Raw genomic sequence first — 19800 nt, 5'->3', positions numbered from 1 at the left:
TTTATATGCAGTAGTGTGTGTATATTAATCCCAAGCTCCTAATATATCCCTCCTTCTATGCCATGTTTCTTCTTGGCTAACCATAAGCTTGTTTTCAAAATCTGTTTCTGTTTTGTAATTAAGTTCATTTATGTAATTTTTTAAAAATTAGATTCCACATGTGAGTGATATCGTATTTGTCTTTCACTGACTTCACTTAGAATGATAATCTCTAGGTCCATCCAGTGTTGCTGCAACTTGCGTTATTTCATTCTTTTTTATGACTGAGTAATATTCCTTGTATATATGTATTACGTCTTCTTTATCCATTCCTCTGTCAGTGGACACTTATATTGCTTCCATGTCCTGGCTATTGTAAATAGTGCTGCAGTGAACATTGACAAGCTTGTATCTTTTCAAATTATGGTTTTCTCCTGGGCCGTGTCCATGAGTGGGATGGCTGGATCATATGGTAGTTCTATTTTTAGTTTTTGTAAGGAACCTTCATACTGTTCTCCATAGTGGTTGTATCATTTTACGTTCCCACTAACAGTGTAGGAGGGCTCCCTTTTCTCACACCCTCTCCAGCGTTTACTGTTTGTAGACTTAGAGCATTTTTTTTTAATGTGTGGCTGTGCTGGGTCTTCGTTGCTGCATGCACGGGCTTTTTCTCTAGTTGGGGCGAGCAGGGGCTGCTCTCTAGTTGTGGTGCACGGGCTTCTCATTGCAGTGGCTTCTCTTGTTGCTGTGCGCAGGCCCTAGGACACATGGGCTTCAAGAGTGGCAGTTCCCTGGCTCTAGAGCACAGGTGCAATAGTTGTGGGGCTCAGTTGCTCTATGCACGTGGGGTCTTCCCAGACCGAGGATCAAACCCTTGTCTCCTGCATTGGCAGATGGATTCTTTACCATTGAGCCACTGGGGAAGCCCTATAATAGTATTGTATCGATAGTATTACTACGTGTTATATTATTGTTGTGATTAGTTTTACATTATTATTATCATTCCCCAGGATGCCCCTTCCTATCTCTGCAGCCTAAGTCTCGTTAGCACCCTACACCTGTTTTCAGCACTGATCACAACAATTAACCAACTTTGTAATCTCTTATTTAAAATCTGTAGCCCTCATGAGTATGTATTCTTCATGAAGTCAGGGACTATATCTATCACTTTCATCAGGTATGATTGTGTGGAAGGGAAGTACAAATGGACCCAATGTGTACTGCCCATTTCGGGGATGAGACCCTGAGGCCCAGAGAATATTAGCTCATTTCCTGCCTGCTTATGAGTGGAGCTTGATATTCCACAGGGTGTGACACATGGAAAGAGCTACACAAACACCGATAAAAGGATGAAATTAAAGTCCTGCGTTGCAGTCAAGTGGGGAGGCCAGTGTTTCCGAGACTGGACTCTGAGCCATCTGGGGCCCAACTCTGCTCTGTGTCATAGCCTGAGGGTTGACTACCACTTTCATTTGTATTAGCCCAGTTCTGCCACTAACCTTCTCCAGCCTGGGCCTCTGCCTTCTCATTCCCCAGATCAGAGCATTTGGTTAGAGGACCCCTAATGTCCCTTGGGTCTCTGACACTGTGAGGAGCTTGCCCCTGGCCTCAAACCGTGCTGAAATCCCTGCCTTTGGAGGGCTCTGTTGGGCTCAGCAGGGAGACAGACTAACCCTCCCCATTTGGCCTTCCTCTCTCACTAGAACCAGGATGGAGTCTGTGTCCAGTCAGTGTCAGTGATTCTGCATCAGGACCCTCGGAGGCAGGTGACCTTGACCCAAGCAGGGGATGTTCTTCTGTTTGACCAGTACAAGGTCACCCCACCCTACACAGACGGTATGGCCCTGGTGGACAAGAGCTAGCTGAAAGTTAGCAGCCAGGCTCTTCTGGCAAAAGCATTGCTATATGGGCAAGAGCCCACATTCTAGTACTGGGTGAATCAGGCCAGGGGACACCTTGGTCCCAGGAACATGGACTCTGGCCTTGTAGAATTGTCTCTGCCCCCCACTGCAGTGGGTTTCATGGCAGTATGATGGCTTCTCCTAACTTAAGGATATTAATGGAGCTCTCTTCCATCTCCACTCTATTATTATCCTTTCTGATTTCACAAGGGCTTTGTGATAGCTTGTAGGAAGCACAGAATCTAACAAAAATGGCAGAATGATTAAGAAAAAAAATAGCATCAAAAAAACTAAAAAGAAAAAAAGAATAAGGACTCAAGGCTGAGAAGAGTGAAAATCCAAGGGGTGTAAAGGGGTTTAAAAAAAAGCAAGTCACAAAAGATGTAAAATTCACTACAACTAAATCTAAATTTTAAAACTGCTACAATTGAATCTGAAATCATATTTTCACCTTCCTAGTGGCCACTGTGAAAAAAACAAACAAAAACCGCAAAACGGGTAGTTACAGAATTCTTTTTTGCTAGAGAAGGAAACATACCAATTGCTTAGGGAGGCAAGTCTTTAATTGGCACTGAATGCCAGAAGAAATTTCTCATCTGGGGCTGCTGCGGTAGCTTCTCCCTGGGTCCTGATTTCATCATTGACCAGGATTTCTTCAGGGCTCCCCAAGCCAACCCAGAGCTTCACTTCTTTGTGGCAGAGCTTACTCTGTGTGAAGACTGGGCTGGGTATGGGGTGAGCGTGGGCTATGCAGGTGATGGCGGTGGATGGGGTGATCTTGTCCGAACTTCCTACATCCCTTCTCCTTCTGTGCCTAGACGCCTTTGAGATCCGGAGGCTGTCCTCAGTGTTCCTGCGCGTGAGGACCAACGTGGGTGTGCGGGTGCTCTACGACCGCGAAGGACTGCGGCTCTACCTGCAGGTGGACCAGCGATGGGTGGAGGACACTGTGGGCCTCTGCGGCACCTTCAACGGCAACACGCAGGACGATTTCCTGTATGTGCCCTGCCCCGGAACCGGAAGGAGAGGGGGAGGCGGGACCCTAAAGACTATGTGCACCTGGACACTATCTAATATTTCTCCAGAACCCCCATGGGTTCTCACTGTGCAAAACGTGCATCGTTGGTTGTTTATTCCTCTACATTTAAATTTAAGTATGTTTCTTTAGGGCGTCCCTGGTAGCTCAGCTGGTAAAGAATCCACCTGCAATGCAGGAGACTCTGGTTCGATTCCTGGGTCTGGAAGACCCTCTGGAGAAGGAATAGGCTACCCCCTCCAGTATTCTTGGGCTTCCCTCGAGGCACAGTCAGTTAAGAACCTGCCTGCAACGTGGGACACCTGGGTTTGATCCGTGGGTTGGGAAGATCCTCTGGAGAAGGGCATGGCAACCCACTCCAGTATTCTTGCCTGGAGAATCCCCATGGAAAGTGGGCATGGACTGTGGGGCTGCAGTCCATGGTGTCGCAAAGAGCCGTACAGGACTGAGCAGTTAAGCACAGCACATGTTTCTTTAAGGCAGGAGTTCACAGTCTTTCTTGTGCCAGAGAGTCATCCCAAGAGCTTGTGAAAATGCTGACTCCTCGGCATAGACACAGTTTGGGAACTTGGGAGGGGACAAAGTCAGCCTTTCCAGAAAGGAAAACAAATAATTGATATTGACGGCTGGAGGTTCTGGTCAGTCCTTCAAGTTACACGCATTGGGTGATATAGAAAGAAACGTGAGAGGCGTTCTTCGGCCAGAAATGAGAATTTGTTTGGAAAATCAAGAATACAAAAAACTTGAGAGCTTTTCCATGCAGGTACCTTTTAAAATGTAGCATCCTACTCTGCCTTGCCTGGTGGACAGCTCCTTGCCTGGTGTCAGGCCACCTGCTCAGAATGAGGGAAGCAGACCATGTTTATTTAGTGTGTGCTGCTTGCCGTACGCCTAGCCGTGAATCCTGGGTGGAAATAGTGCTCTGTGTAACTTGCATTCTCACAGTTCTGGAGCAGGAATGTGCCTGTGGTGGGCGCCAGGCGGAATTTGCCCCTCATGGACCTATGACCTCTGGCCATTGTACCATCTACACCAGTTCAGTAACCCTTGGAGACTGATGATATCTAGGAAACTTGAGTATCTCCCGCCTTTTGTTGCCCCTCGTGTGATTATTTCCCACCTGGAGAGAGAGGGAGGGAAAAGGAGTTTGGGGGAACTGTCTATGGAGGCGGGTGAAAGAAATCCTTACTCGGTGAAGTTTGGTTCATGGTCTCCCTGTTTATCTCTTTCTGACATGAAGACCCAAGGGTGGGTAGGGAGTGTGAGCTAGTGTATGGCCCCAAACCCAAATGGAGCCTGTTAAATGTGATGTGTGTATGTATGCCTGCACGTTTGTAATTGTATGTGTTTGAATGTGTCTGGGTAGATCTCCTTTTTGTTTGCATGTCTGTATATATTTGTGGTGTGTGTGTGTGTGTGTGTGTGTGTGTGTGTGTGCTGGTGGTATACGTGAACCTATGAATGTTATATATTTGGGAGGATACGTATGCATCGGAATGTGGATGCTCACTCTTATGTTTGCCTGTGTGTGTGTGTGTGCACATGCTTGTGTACATGAGCAGGTGGACGCTTACCTGGGTGTATGCTGTGTGTTCACTTGGGTGCACATGGGCCAGTGTGTGAATGTGGCTCTACCATGCCTGCAGGTCCCCAGTGGGTGTGCCTGAGAGCACGCCACAGCTCTTTGGCAATTCTTGGAAAACACTGTCCGCCTGCTCCCCTCTGGTCTCTGGCTCCCCGCTGGACCCCTGTGACATGCATCCGCAAGCCGGTGAGGTGGTTGGGAGGGCGGTGAGTAGGACTGGTTTGAGAGAGATGAGCTGGGAACCTGGGCGTGAGGAGGTTGACCATGTTGGGTAGGAGTGATCAAAAAGGAGGAGCTGTCAGGAGGGGACGGGCCTTCCTTTCTGGTGAGGATCAGGCAGAAGCCAACTTCACGTTCTACCCCCGTCGCTTACGCGCACACTTGTACTGGCTCCCCCATCTCAGGGCAAAAGTCCAGGTCCTCACAGTGGCCCCGCCAGGCCCTGCACTCTCCTCCCATCCCCATTATCTCACCTCCTCCATGCACCCACCCTTCACCTAGCTCAGCAGCACTGGCCTCCTTGCTTTCTTCTGACCCAGCCTGGTCTGTCTCCTCTCCAGGTCTTTGCACTTGCTGTTCCATTCTCCTGGAATGTTCTTTCCTCATAGACACACGCCTGACTATCTCTTTCAAGGTTTTAGTCTAACAACATCTTTCCACTGAGGCCTTCCGAACCACTGGGTTTAAAATCACAATTCCCCTCCATCCCTGCCTTGCAACCCCCATTTTCCTTCTCAACTTTCTCTCCTTAGATTCTTTACCTTGAAGTTACTGTTTAAGTTGTTTAGGGACGGTCTCCTCAACCCAGAATGTCTCCTACATGAGAGCAGGGACTTTTGCCTGTTTCCTGTTTTGTCCACCCCTGTGACTCCTGATATGAGGAATGCATTGCGTGAGTGCCTGCACATGCTCACGCACATATATACCGCAAATATATACACATACACGCATGCACACACACTCCTGTGTACAGTCCCTGCTGCTGTGGGGAGGCAGGGAGAAGCTGGGGCCCAGAGCACCAGGCAAATCAGACCCCTGACCCTCACCCGTTCATCTGTCTCCAGCCTCCTTTGCCCTGCAAGCCTGCAGTGTGCTCACGGGGGAGCTGTTTGCGCCCTGCTCCGCATACCTGAGCCCCGTGCCATACTTTGAGCAGTGCCGCCGAGATGCCTGCCGTTGTGGGCAGCCCTGCCTGTGTGCCACACTGGCTCACTACGCCCACCTGTGCCAGCGCCACGGGCTCCCCATTGACTTCCGTGCCCGCCTGCCAAGCTGCGGTGAGCGCCCCAAACTAGTGTGGCCCTGGGAGGGCACTGGAGGAGCCGGAGCTCCAGATCTGAGTGTCCACCTGCCCCCGCCCCCTGTCTGGCTGTGGGAGACCCCAGGGAGTGGGCTGGTGGCCAGGTAAAGAGAGGGCAGCCCCAAGTCAGGTCCCCTGAGAGGCTGCTGGAGGAGCACAGTTGATCTTCACAGCCCATAGGAGTGAGAGAGGCAGAGAGTGTGTGTGTATTTACACACCTGTGTATGTGTGTCTATGTGTGGGGTGAGTGCAGGACTATCGGGACGACCTCCACTCCCCCCACAAAATCACTGCCTAAGAGGAATGCCCTGCAGAGAGAAGGAAATGCCAGTGAGAGGGTCCAGGCTGAACTTGGGAGATGGGATCTACCTCTGTGGCTCTGCCATTCCGGGGCAGTGGGAGGCAGACTGGGTTCAAATCCCAGCTGTAACCTTGACCTGCTGTGTGACCTTGGGCGAATGTCTTAACTTCTCTGGCTCTGGGTTCTCTTCTCTATGATGGTGACCCCACTCCACAAACTTGTGGGTGTGTGAGGGAGGCAAAGCATGGTCACATTTCTCCCTACAGCGTTGTCCTGTGAGGCCACCAAGAAGTACAGCCTGTGTGTGGCTCCATGTGGACAGACCTGCCAGGACCTGGCTGGCCCTGAGGCCTGTGGGGTTGATGGTGGCAGTGACCTCAGCGGGGACGAGTGTGTGGAGGGCTGTGCCTGCCCACCAGACACCTATCTGGACACCCAGGCTGACCTCTGTGTCCCCAGGTGAGGAGGCTGACTTGAGCTCTGTGTCAGGGCCTAGTAAAGCTGGGGGTCTCCAGAGCATATGAAACTGGGTACCTGCCTGGGCCTCTCCTGTGCCTACTTCATCTCAGTCACAGGGCAGGCCTTGGAGGATAAGCTGGGCTTATCGGACACCCACCCCACTTTCCATCCAGGCCTCTCTCCCCAACTCTGGCTCTTGGGTCCAGTCTGACTTTGCCACAAGACAGGACAACCCCACAGAGCCAAGGGGGTCTCTACCCTCATCTCCCCTCTCCTTCCACACATCTCGATTGATCTGGTATGTTCCAGACATTTCTAGACAATTCAGCAACAAGCAAAACGGAATCCTGCCTTCACAAGAACTCACATTCTAGGTGGTGAGACAGATAAAATAAGCAAATAAACGAAACTTAATGGATCTGGTGGTAACAAGAGCTACAGCGCCAAATACAGCCGAGCGAGCCCAGGGAGTCCTGGGGAGGGAGGGGTTGCTCTTATGTCACATGAGGTGAACCTGGGAGAAAGGCCTTTCTGAGGAGCGGCACGTGAGCGGAGATTTGAGGAAGGAGTACTCCAGGCGAAGGGACTCGGGAAGCACCCTGAGACCTGGCTGTGGGCGTTCTCCTTGCAGCTGGAGGGCAGAGTGGAAGGGGTAGGTGGGAGGTGGTGACCTCACAAGATCTCGGGGTTGACTGGCAAGACCCCTGGTCCCCTCCAGGCCTTTTTTTTTTTTTTTTTTGTAAAATGGTATCACATTCAACTGAATGTGGGGGACATCAACATGAATGATGGGGGACATATTTGATTCACTCAGAGCCCTTTTTGAGCTGGAGTCCTCGCTTGAGATCCAGATGTGCGCCTTGGCCCCACCCCTTGAGGTTGAGTGTTGTGAGTGAGGGGAGCCTGTGAGGGTTATGTGGGATGGAGGAGGAGTTAGGGAGGGAGAAGATGGGGAACACTGGGGTTGGATGAGTACAGACAACCCGTCCAGCCCTCAGCTGCTCTGTTCCAAGGCCTGCACTTGGCTGTAACCAACTGTTTGAGGTATGGGAGGAGGAAATACAGTCTTTGCCCTCAAATGACCTACAAAGAGGAACCTATGAAGAGGGTCGCATAAGGATCCCCACTTTACAGACCCCCTGTAAAGAAGAGAAAGGGGGTGCCTAGCCTGATGTTGGGGGGCCTATACCTGGGTGTGGTATAGGCACCGAGCTATCAGAGCAGATGTTGGGTGTGAATGCCCCTGGCTGGCTGCAGGGCAGGGTCCCTGTCCTTGGTGGTCCCTGCCCCGACTCCAGAGTCACCTCACCTTTCTCCATTCGTGGCTTTTATAGGAACCAGTGCTCCTGCCACTTCCAAGGAGTGGATTATCCCCCTGGAGACAGCGACATCCCAACTCTGGGCCACTGGTGAGCTTTCTAGACAGCAGCGTTATTATTCCTGTCTTTAAATGGAAGTTGCTGACTAAAGAAAATGCAGCTGTGTGGAACTTTCCATGAAGTGACAGCCTCCCTCTCTACAGGGAGCCAGAGACAGCAGTGGGATGTCTGTCTGAACTCTGCAATGACCTGAGTGCAGTGACTTGGGGTCTCTAGGCCCTGCAGTGACTGGGTGGGCTGACCCCAGTGCTTCTCTCTCTCTCTGCAGCCACTGCAAAGATGGAGTCATGAGCTGTGATAGCGGAGCCCCAGGTAAGGGGGATTGGGAGGGAAAGGGCTCCTTCATGGTGGTGGGATGGGGGAGAGGAAGGTTGGGAGCTTGAGGACAGGCCAGGACAAGGAGAGCCCGCCCCAGGTCTCGTGCCAAACCAAGCTTTCTATAGTCCTTGTCCTCTTGGGAAATGCTGCAGCTTAGAGCGTGGCGTCGTGAGATCCTGTCCCAACCTCAGCTCCACTCTAGAGGCTGTCCCTCCTGCTTGTCAAGGAGATGCCAAGACTCTGTCTCCCTCAGGGGTGACCAGCTGGGATATCTGGCAGTCCTGATCTCCCCTGGCTCCTGGATTTCCTCCATCTGAACCATCACGTGTCTGCTGAGGCTGACTGTATCCAGTCCATGTGGGATGTGGGGGTCACAGCAGTGAGAAGGATAGGCTGGGTCTTTGAGACCCTCACAGGCAGTGGAAGTTGGGGTGGGAGTGCTGGATGACACAGTAGAGGATTGGCCGGTGAGTGTCTTGGATGGGCAGGGAGCTGGAACCCTTAGGGAGGGCCTTGGAGGGCAGAGGATGCTGCTAAGTATGGAGACAAGCACAGAGAAGATCAGAGAGTAATCACATGGCAGGAGGCTAAGAGCAGGGCCCCCAGACTCAGATAGCCCTGGCTCCACATCCTGCCCAGCCCTCCCCACCTGTGCAGCCCTGAGGAACTCCCTTCACCGCTCTGAGCCTTCACTTCCTCTCTTGCTGTATAACCTGGATGCCTGCCTTCTTCCCACGTTTCCTGGGTATCCCTGAAGTGTGCCTCTTTTTGTAGTTCCTGTCCTCAGATTTCTTCTCTTTGGGACTTTTATCTCATCTCCTGTGTCTGTCCCTTTCTCTCTGTTCCATCCCAGGCTTGGCATAGAACTCAGCCCTGTTTTATTGATTTCCTTAAGAAAGATCACTTGCATGGTATAAGTGTACAAGGCTGACTTGACTGAAGGCTCTGGGAGAGAGAGTGGGTTTATGTCACAGAAATACAGGTGAACGGGAAGTTGACTTTCCTGTTGTTAAACGTTCCCGGCCACTTTGTCACACTGCATGGCTGTCCGCTTCCTGGCTCCGCTTCTGGTCCCTCTGGGATGCTTCTTCTTTCTTTATCATGTCTTTTGAAAGCAGAAGTGGCTTCTCTCCATCATATGGGAAAGTGGGAGATAGTAATACCTCGCAGAGTTGTGGCAGGATAAATAAGAAAATGCAGGTGAAGAGCCGGGAGCAGTACCCGTGAAAGGACACACCTGGTGATTGGTACCAGTGGTGGTTGTCCTGGGAACCACAGTCGTGTGCTCCTGGGAACCTGAGGGATGTCTCAGGGGCAGCCTGGGCAGCAGAAAGCCTCAGAGCCCCATCTCTGCCTGCCTCCCCCAAAGGCTCGTCCACAGGTCTCCCTGCCCGCCCCACCCCCTGCCTCCCAGGAACCCATCCCAGGCCCTCGTGTCACAAGCATCCTTCTGAGGGTCCAGGCTCTGGCCAGCACCACCCTCTCCTCTTCCAGCTGCTGCCTGCCCAGCGGGCCAGGTCTTTGTGAACTGCAGCGACCTGCATGCCGACCCTGAGCTGAGCAGAGAGAGGACGTGTGAGCAGCAGCTGCTGAACCTGAGTGTGCCAGCCCATGGGCCCTGCCTCTCAGGATGCGCCTGTCCTCAGGGGTATGTCTCCGTGTTGCCCTGGGTTTCCATCCCCGAAAGGCTGGCAGAACCAGGGACCACAGGGTGGAGTGAGGGACAGAGAAAACCTCACACAGTCTTGCAGGGAGGCGCCAACCCAGGGCTGCCCAGGTACAGCGTCATAACCAGTGAGGAATCTGAGAAAGAACAGGAGGGTGGGGAGCCAAGCCGGAGTGGTGTCTGCCTCCCTCTGCTTTTCACCAATGTGTGATCTTAGACAAGGAAGGGGCCTCGCTCCTCTGAGGCTCAGCTTTTCATCTGTAAAATGGGAAGAGTAATAATACCTGCTGCCTCAAGAAATGGTTGTGAGAATTAAATGAGGTGCTGAAGGGGACGCACTGGGTGGGTGCCGAGCCTACCCTAGAGGTCTCATGGGCTGAAGACCATGAGAGAGGAAACCCATGTTTAGCTCTCAGCCTTCCTCCCTGCAAATTTCTGACCAGGCTCAAGCCTCACCCAGTGGAAGCGGTGTCCCTCCTGGGTGTCTGAGATGCTGCCATCACAGCTGTGTGATCTGCCTGCACTGACTTTATGGGTTGGCCCATAGGTCTTCTGCTTGCCAAGGTGACTGCAACGGCCCAGTGCCTCACTCTGCCCACTCCTGATGCTGGTCTTACTTCAGGTCTAGGCTGAGAAGACAGCTGGGTGCCTCGTCTCATGACTTGGCAGCATGGGGCTGTGTCCTTCCACCTGTGCAGAGCTCAGTGCTCAGCTGGGAGTCCCAGGCCAGGCCTGGTGGCCAGAGAAAGTGAGAAGAGGGTCAGGGCTTCTAGGGTGCAGAGGAGAGGGAACATTCAGCTGGAGTTTTGCTATTTATAAAACACTTTGGTATAGTGATGTCTTTCAATCGCAGAGCATCCTTGGGAGAAAGGAGGGGGAGGATCATTATTCCAATTTTGCAGATGAGGAAATTGAGGCCAAGGGTTGGATGGAAGGAAGTGGTCTGCCCAAAGATCCATGACCTGAATCCAACTGTGCTTAGTCCAAACCCTACCCTTCGGAAAGAGGATGCTGGCTCTGGGAGGCCTGGGTCTAGTCCCCTTCACAGAGGTCACGATATAGGTCATGAGCCTGCCGTTTCCCACACAAGGGCATCCACAAGGGACCCCTGTGAAGTCTGGAGACCTCGCACAGGATCCTAGACCTGAGACTCTGCATTTCTATAAATAACAAGCTCCCACGAGGTGCCGATGTTGCAGGTCTGGGGACCATACATTGAGGAACAAGCCTCTAAAGCAATGCCTGACATTAGGGATTAGTTTAACTCAAAAGATTCTGAAACCAGAGTGGGGTTCCCTTTTCAATCCCCAGGCTGTGAAGGGTAGGCTAGGATGTGAAGGTTTCCAAGGGCTGGGTGACCTTTGACAAGTGACATGACCACTTGGGCGACAGTCTTCTTGCCTGTGAGGCCCTGCTGCTGTTTGCAAGACTAGTCTGAGCAGACAGTACCTGAATCCTCTTCCTCTGCTCCAAGCCTCTCAAAGTTCAACCCATGCCCTGGTGCTGTGCCAAGAGCATTCACAGTCCAGAGGGCTTAGTGTTTGTCACTAGCTATGTGATCTTGGACGAGTCACTTAATGTTTATGAGCCTGAGTTTGCTCATTCTGTGACTTGAGGGCAGTAACACCCACCGTGCAGGACTCTAGTGAGATCTGATGAAGACAGCAGCTGTGAGGAGCTGGGCACACTAAATTCTCCAGAGAAGCTTGTCTTCTTCCCCTTGTTAGTGTTGAACCCCTATCAGCTCCTGGCGTCTTTGCTGTAGTGACTCATGCTCTGCGTTAAATGCCCTCTGAGGAGTTTCCACACGCCACAGGGGCTTGTCAAAGGGAAATTGTTACAGTCGCAACTGTAAAGGAAGGACAGGCACTTCCTGGCATCATGGAACATTCTCCTGGGAGCTGGGATAGGGCTGCCAGTGATAAGTAACAACCCCTGCCTGGGGCCTTCTGGGTCCCTGGTCCCCCTGCCACCCTCCTTAGTGTTTCCTAGAATCTCTGGGTGTGTGTATTGCTCCTGGGCCCCTTCAGGCATCTGGCGCTGTCTGTGCTGCTCCCAGTTCTTTTGCATCTTGGTGCTGAGCCAAGGGCTCTGGGGTCGCAAGGCAATATAGCATAGTGGTTAGGAGCATGGACTCTGGAGTCAGGCTTGTGTCCTGATTCCACCTCTTACTGGGTGGGCCAGTTAAGGTTCAGTTTCCTCATCTGGAAAATGGCACAGAGTAAGCACTCTCTATGAGTGATAGCACTGTCATCGTTTACTTGGATCCTATGCATTTGCAAATGCCCCTGAGGAGAGACTCTGTTAGCAGTTAAGGAGAAAGAGCAAACTGAGGCCCAGAGCTCCTCCCTGCATATTCCTGTCTGTGGTGGGCACACAGAAGGTGCTGAGGATACACACAGGTCTGCAAAAGGCCAAGAGGGAGTGGTGGATGGTGGGTGGCAAGGAAGGGCCTGAGGGTGAGGATGGAAGGTGATGAGCCAGTCCATCACTGGTGTCTGATTCAATTATGGGGAAAAGAAGGACAAGAAACCAATATTTATTGTGTATCTACTAAGTGCTAGGCAGTGTGCCCAGGTCTATGATTAAATTCTCTTAATGACCTTCGGAAGAAGGTGTCATCATCCCCATTTTACCTATGAAAAAAACAGAGACTTAGAAAGGTTAAGTGGCCTCAGGTAGAACATTGTGGATTAACCACATGCTTTTTTATTTTTTCCTCTCACAACCACAATGAAATGTTGGTAATGGAGTAAAAAGAAATGTATAAATCACCAGGGACAAAGGGAACGAGAATGGGACGACAGTGGCATGAGATGGGCCAATAGTTTTTGAAGAAGGAACCAGGGTGGCTGTGTAGAAACTGACCCTGCAGAACAGAGGTTGACGCTGATGCTTGTAGAGGGGAAGGCCAAGGAGAAACAGGCTACATGGTGTAGACAGCTTCAGGAACAGGATGCTCCAGGCATCTCAGAAGAGGCAGTGGTGGGAGCAAGACAGTGGGATATGTGGCAAGTCTGTGTAAGCAGCAGTTAATTGTCCAGATTCCCTTACCCCATCCAGCAGGAGAAAGAGAGGAAGAGTTTCTAGAAAAGTCAAATCAGAAATTTTGATCTTGGGGACAGAGGCAGGGATGAGACGCAGAGTGACGACAGGCAGATGAGTGAAAGCCAACTGGGGCCCAGCCCGCTTCCCCAGCTTGGTTCCTGGGATGGTGGCGTCAAAGTTTTTGCCTCTCAGGTCAGAAATGGAAGAGGATTCTAATCCTGAAAATTGGCTGGGCAAAAAAAAAAAAAATTTCTCCAGAAACTGACATTTTGGAGCATCCTCAACAAAATGGTGGGCCCCCCTTAAATATGCAGCTTCCAATCAATATGTACATAAAACACACAGATTGTAAATATACAGTTTGCTGTGCATGGGGGCTTGGTCGCTTCAGTAGTGTCCGACTTTGCGACCCTGTGGACTGCAGCCCTCCAGGCTCCTCCACCCATCGGATTCTCCAGGCAAGAATACCGGAGTGGGTTTCCATTGCCTTCTCCAGGGGATCCTCCCAACCCAGGGATCTAATGCCGCTGCATCTCTTGTGTTTCTTTGCATTGGCAGGCAGGTCCTTTTTTTCTTTTTAATATAAATTTATTTATTTTAATTGGAGGCTAATTACTTTACAATATTTTATTGGTTTTGCCATACATCAACATGAATCCGCCACGGGTGTACACGTGTTCCCCGTCCTGAACCCCCCTCCCACCTCCCTCCCCATACCATCCCTCTGGGTCATCCCAGTGCACCAGCCCCGAGCATCCTGTATCATGCATCCAACCTGGACTGGTGATTTGTTTCTTGTATGATATTATACATGTTTCAATGCCATTCTCCCAATTCATCCCACCCTCTCCCTCTCCCACAGAGTCCAGGTTCTTTACCACCAGCGCCCCCTGGGAAGCCCCATACAGTTTGCTGACCTTTGACAAATTTATACCCTCTTGTAACCCACACCTCCATCAAGATATAGAAAACTGCTTCCCCCTCAAAAAAATTTCTTGTGCCCTGTGTCTTTTCCCAGTTGGTATCTCCCCATACCCCTTCACTGTAGTTTTTTATTTTTGGCATAAATAGGCTCTATCTGTTCCAGAACGTCATGAAAATAGTCATACAGTATCTACCCTTTGATGTCTGACTTCTCCTTAGCATATGTCTTTGACTGATCCATTGTTACATTTCCCAGCCATTTGTTTATTTTTATTGCTCAGTAGTATTCCATTGTATGAATGTATTATAATTAAATCATCCACTCAAATGTTGATACATATTTAGGTTATTTGCAGTTTGGGCTATTTTAAATAAGGCTGCTTTCTCTTGGAAGAGCACTTCAGTGTGGAATTGAGTGGTAGGGTAGATGTACATTTCACTATGTAAGAAATTGCCAAACTATTTTCCAGAGAATTTGTACCATTTCACACTCTCATTGTGTGAGAGTTCTGGCTGCTCTATATCCTCACTAACACTCAATGTTTTCAGTCTTTCTCATTTTTGTTATTTTAGTGAGAACATAGTCAAATAACATTATGGTTTTAATTTGTATTTCCCTAGTGACTAGTGATGAGTACTTTTTCATGTGTTGTTTGGTCATTTGCATATCTTCATTTGTAAAGTGTCCAGTTAAGTCTTTTGCTCACTTTTATTTAGCTGATTTTTTAAAAAATTGAGTTGCAGAAGTTCTTTATATATTCTGGATGCAAGTACTTTTTCGGATATATGTATAGCGAATATTTTCTCCTAGTCTGTGGTTTGTCTGTTCATTTATTTAAAATGTCTTAATATGTCCAAACAGTTCTGATGAGCAGAGGTTTAAAATTTTGGTGATATTTACCTTGGCACTTTTTTCCTTATGATGCTGTCTGTGTCCTAAGACATCTTTGCCACAATTCCAAAAATATTCTTCTATATACCCTCTAGGAGCTTTATAAATTTTGCTTTTACATTTGGGTCTATAGTCTATCTAAAATTATTGTATTTTGGTATCTGCTGTAAAATGGAGTCACTTCATTGTATTTTTTTCTGATGGATATCCAGTGGTTCTAGCCCCATTTAAGAAGGACTTTTCTTGTTGAATTGTTTTGGCACCTTAAAAAAATCAATTGACTGTATAAATGTGGGTCTATTTCAGGACTCTTTCTTCTGTTTCATTGATCTATTTGTCTATCCTTAGGCCAGTATCACTCTGTCTTGATTTCTGAAGGTTTATAGTAAGTCCTGAAATCAGAAGTTGATAGTGCCCTGACTTTGTTCCTTTTCAAAGTTTTTTGGACACTTCTAGGTTTTTGAATTTCCATGTAAATTTATGATAAACTTGTCAGTTTATACAAAATGGCCATTGGAATTTTGATTGGGATTGTGCTGAACCTATAGATCAGTTTGGGAGAACTGACATCTTCATACTAGTGTATCCTCTAATCTACAAGTGGGTCACTATTGTTCCACTTCCTTGGCCTTCTTTAATTTCTCTCAGCAGTGTTTCCTAGTTTTCACCCAGAGGTTTACACATTTGTCATTGAATTATTTATAGATATTTAGTGTTTTTGCTGTTCATCCCATAGAAGTTGTCAAATTTATAGGGACATCAATAATAATTTTTCTTTTGCCTGTTTGTTCTATCATTAATGGAGAAAAATGTTAAAATCTCCAATTATAATTGTGCTTTTATCTTTTTTCTCCTTTAGTTCTGTGAGTTTTTGCTTCTGTTTTTGAAGCTCTGATACTTGGTGCATGCCCATTTAAGATTCCTATGTTCTGCTGATAAACTGATTTTTTTTAAAAATTAATTTATTAATTTTAACTGGAGGCTAATTACTTTACAATATAGAAGTGCACAGTCTTAGCCACAGGACACCACCAGGGAAATCTCTGACTCTTATTATTATGAAATATCCCTTGTTATTAGAGTTAATGTTATTTGTCTTGAAGTATACTTTGTGTTGGAAAAGGCAATGGCACCCCACTCCAGTACTCTTGCCTGGAAAATCCCACGGACGGAGGAGCCTGGAAGGCTGCAGTCCATGGGGTTGCTGAAGGTCAGACACAACTGAGCGACTTCACTTTCACTTTTCACTTTCATGCATTGGAGAACGAAATGGCAACCCACTCCAGTATTCTTGCCTGGAGAATCCCAGGGACGGGGAAGCCTGGTGGGCTGCCATCTATGCAGTTGCACAGAGTCGGACACGACTGAAGTGACTTAGCAGCATACTTTATGTAAGTTTAATATAGCCACTCTGTCTTTCTTGTAACTAGTGTTTACATGGTGTCTTTTCATTTATTTGTGCTATTATATTAATATTTCAACTATATCTTTGGGAAAAAGAGTACAGTTGAGTCTTGCTTTCTTAGCCAGTGTTACAGTTTTTCCCTTGTAATTAGACAGTTTATGCATTTGCCTTTAATAATCAGATTGAATTTAACACTACAATCTTATTTGTTATTTTTCTTTGTTTTTTCTTCTTTTCTTTCTTCTTTTGGGTTAAGTAAATTTAGCCTTCTATTTTTTCTCCTTTATTTCATTTAAAATATATATATTAGTATTTTTAATCTGTATATTTTTTAATTTATTATTGTTTTGGCTGCACTGCATGATATGTGGAATCTTAGTTCCTCAACCAGGGATCAAACCTACGCCTCCTGCATTGAAAGTGCAGTCTTAAGTATTGGACTGCCAGGGACGTTCCTATATCCTGATGTTTTTTGTTTTATTTTTGTAGTTCTCTAAAGATTACGATATGTATCTTTCATTTATCACCATCTACTATGAATTAATGTTTTCTCACTTTATGTAGACTACTTGCAACAGTCTGCTTTCCTTTACTTCCTTCTTGTCCTTTTTATTATTATTATCATACAGTCTACTTCTACGTGTGTTAGAACCCCACAATTAATTGACATTAAGTGAAAGTGGAAGTCAGTCAGTCATATCTGACTCTTTGTGACCTCATGGACTATACAGTCCCCGGAACTCTCCAGGCCAGAATACTGTGGTGTAGCTTTCCCTTCTCCAGGAGATCTTCCCAACCCAGGGATCAAAGCCAGGTCTCCCGCATTGCAGGCAGATTCTTTACAGCTGAGCCACAAGGGAAGCCCAATTCAGGTCCAGTTGACATTAATCTTGCTCTCAATGCTCAGTTATGTCTTAAAGAAATTAAGAAATAATTTAAAAAAATATTTACCACCATATTTTCCATTTTGGGAGTTCTTCATTCCTTCATGTGGCTCTGAGTTTCCATCTTCCTGAAAAAATTCCCTTTCACATTTCTTTACAATGCAAGTCTACTAGTTACTCCATGAGCCACCTGGGCAGAAGGGTCCATGCCCATGCCCATGCTGTGTTCATTAGTGTACAGCTAGTGTCCACGGGACAGCTGGCAACCAGCCTGGCCGGGGAGGTGTGGCTGGTAGAGCTGAGCCTTGCTTCCCGATGGCTGGCAGAGACTTCTGAGCTGGGCCAAGCCTGCCTCTCATTTTCCAGTTGCTGAGGTAGCTCTGAACCTCACTGGGCAGGAGCAGGATGGTGGTAGGTACATGGTCACTGTCTTCCAGGGTAGATGCTGAGAGCCATCCCAGGGCATCCATGCGGCTACAAGGTCGTCCACAGGTGGCAGAGATGGAAGGGTGCTCTCCTGACCATCTGCCTGCTGTGTCCTTACAGCCTGCTCAGACACGGGGATGCATGCTTTCTGCCAGAGGAGTGCCCATGCACTTGGAAAGGGAAGGAGTACTACCCTGGGGACCAGGTCATGTCTCCCTGCCATTCCTGGTAAGTGAGAGCCCCGTCCAGGCTCTACTTTTTGTTGGGGCTGCGGGTGGATATGGGATGTGTGATTGTGAGTACAGTCTAGCATTCCCCCTTCAACCACGTTCATATTTATCTTGTGTGATTGTGTGCTCTGTAGGGGTTTGTGTATATATACAAATATATGGACAGAAAGAATGAGGGGATGTTTTTGTGACTATAAATATCAGTGTGAGTTTGTTCATACGTGTATTTGAATGTGTGTGCATGTGTGTTTGTAACCGTGATGATGTGTTTGCATATTTATAGGATGTGTGTCAGTACATGTTCAAAATGCATAGACTGCACATGTGAGTGTATATGCACATTCAAGTGCGTGAAAAAGATGGACATTCAGATCGTGTTATTCCCATGATGAAATCCTCTGAACGCTCCCTGTCTCACTGCTAGCAAAGCTACCATTCTTACCGTGGCCTTCTAGGACCTACGGGATCGGAACCTCTGTTACCTCCCTAAGTTCCTCTTCTCCTCCTCCTGTCTCTATTCTAGCCATGTTGTCTTCCGGAGTGTTCTTCAGGACCTTTGCAAAGGCTGTACCCTCTGCCCAGGACACTGTTTTTCCAAATGTCCATATACTTAATTTTCTCACACCATTAAATCTCTGCTCTCCTGTCCTTCTGTCCATCTTATTTAAAATTGCAACCCACCCCCACACACATTCCCAGTCCTTTTTATCTTGTTCCTTTCCCCACATAGCACTCATTACCTTCTAACTATCACCCACTCGGGGCTTCCCAGGTAGCTCAGCCGTGAAAGAATCCATTTGCAATGCAGGAGATGCAGGCTTGATCCGTGGGTTGGGATAATCCTTTGGAGGAGGAAATGGTATCCCACTCCAGCATTCTTGCCTGGAAAAGTTCATGGACAGAGAAGCCTGGTGGGCTACAGTGCATGGGGCCACGAAGAGTCGGACACAACTGAACCACTGAGCACACACACGTTACCTACTCATGCTTACTTATTATTTTTTATCATTTAGTGTGTGTCTTCCTCCTTTAGAATACAAGCTTCACAAAGGCAGATATTTTGCTGTTTTGTTCACTGATGTACCTCAGACTCCTAGAATAATGCCTGGGATATGGTAGATGCTTATTACTTGTTGAATGAATGAATGATTGGAGTGGCAAAGAGAGTGTGGATATTGGAGTTGAATCGATCTCGAGTCAGTCTTGGCTCTGTTATTGATTGATTTAACCTTCTGAACCCCAGTGTCTCTTGCATAAAATGGGGACCCACCCTCGTATCCTTTGGGCCTTTGTTGGAGGTCGATGATGTTTGTTGGCACTCAGCCCAGGGGTACCCAGTGGGCACTTGATGGGCAGTGGCCCCACCGTGGGTGCTCAGGGTCGGGGGGGGCATGCCCTGTGAGGGGTCTGGGCACGTGTATTTCAGTGTGTGCCAGCACGGCTCATTCCAGTGCACCCTCCACCCCTGCGCCTCCACCTGCACGGCCTATGGTGACCGGCATTACCGCACGTTTGATGGGCTCCCATTTGACTTCGTGGGGGCGTGCAAAGTGCACCTGGTCAAGGTGAGCACCTGCGTATGTCTGCACAGTTGGCTCCATGGGTCCCCAGAGCAACTGATGCATAATTGGATGGTTGGGGCGGGAGGATCTAAGCCCTGGCGTTCGGCAATTCAGAGACTCAAAGAGGTGCTGAGGAGCAAGATCAGGGCTGGACAGAGCCCACCAGTTATAAATACCCCAATCCCTGTCCATTCAACATTATAACCTTGCCCTTCTTGGGTGTCAATGGTCTTTCTGTCTGTTATAGTAAAAATGAATACTTTCTGGGCCCTCATTAGATGCCTGGTGGTCTACCAAGCCATTTTAAAGCATTATTTCACTTAATTCTTACAGCAACCCTAAATGACAGAGTTTATTGAGCCCGTGTTAGAGATAGAGCAAATTGGGCTGAGGAAAGTTGGTATCTCACCAGGTTCACACACTAGTCAGTGACAGAATTGGGGTCAAGCTGGAACCAAGAAATCTGACTGGAGAGTTGGTGTGTAAAGGAGTCGTGTGTTAAAGC

At 48.4% G+C, this 19800-nt stretch overlaps 1 protein-coding gene across 1 annotated transcript in view; it reads left to right on the top strand.

The window, feature by feature from the left end:
• The window catches only part of OTOG (otogelin), an 82006-nt gene that overhangs the window by 13988 nt on the left and 48218 nt on the right, over positions 1–19800 (top strand). Inside the window, exons 16-25 of the mRNA XM_052652980.1 lie at positions 1683–1815; positions 2699–2876; positions 4563–4687; positions 5566–5778; positions 6369–6561; positions 7896–7970; positions 8209–8252; positions 9753–9906; positions 17624–17731; positions 19160–19298. Of these exons, the coding sequence (XP_052508940.1) occupies positions 1683–1815; positions 2699–2876; positions 4563–4687; positions 5566–5778; positions 6369–6561; positions 7896–7970; positions 8209–8252; positions 9753–9906; positions 17624–17731; positions 19160–19298 (1362 nt within the window). The remainder of the gene's footprint in view (positions 1–1682; positions 1816–2698; positions 2877–4562; positions 4688–5565; positions 5779–6368; positions 6562–7895; positions 7971–8208; positions 8253–9752; positions 9907–17623; positions 17732–19159; positions 19299–19800) is intronic.

Source organism: Budorcas taxicolor, chromosome 15, assembly GCF_023091745.1.
Source record: "Budorcas taxicolor isolate Tak-1 chromosome 15, Takin1.1, whole genome shotgun sequence".
Lineage (NCBI taxonomy): Eukaryota > Metazoa > Chordata > Mammalia > Artiodactyla > Bovidae > Budorcas > Budorcas taxicolor.
The sequence above is the reverse complement of the archived record's forward strand: the minus strand, read 5'-3'. Positions and strand labels throughout refer to the sequence as shown.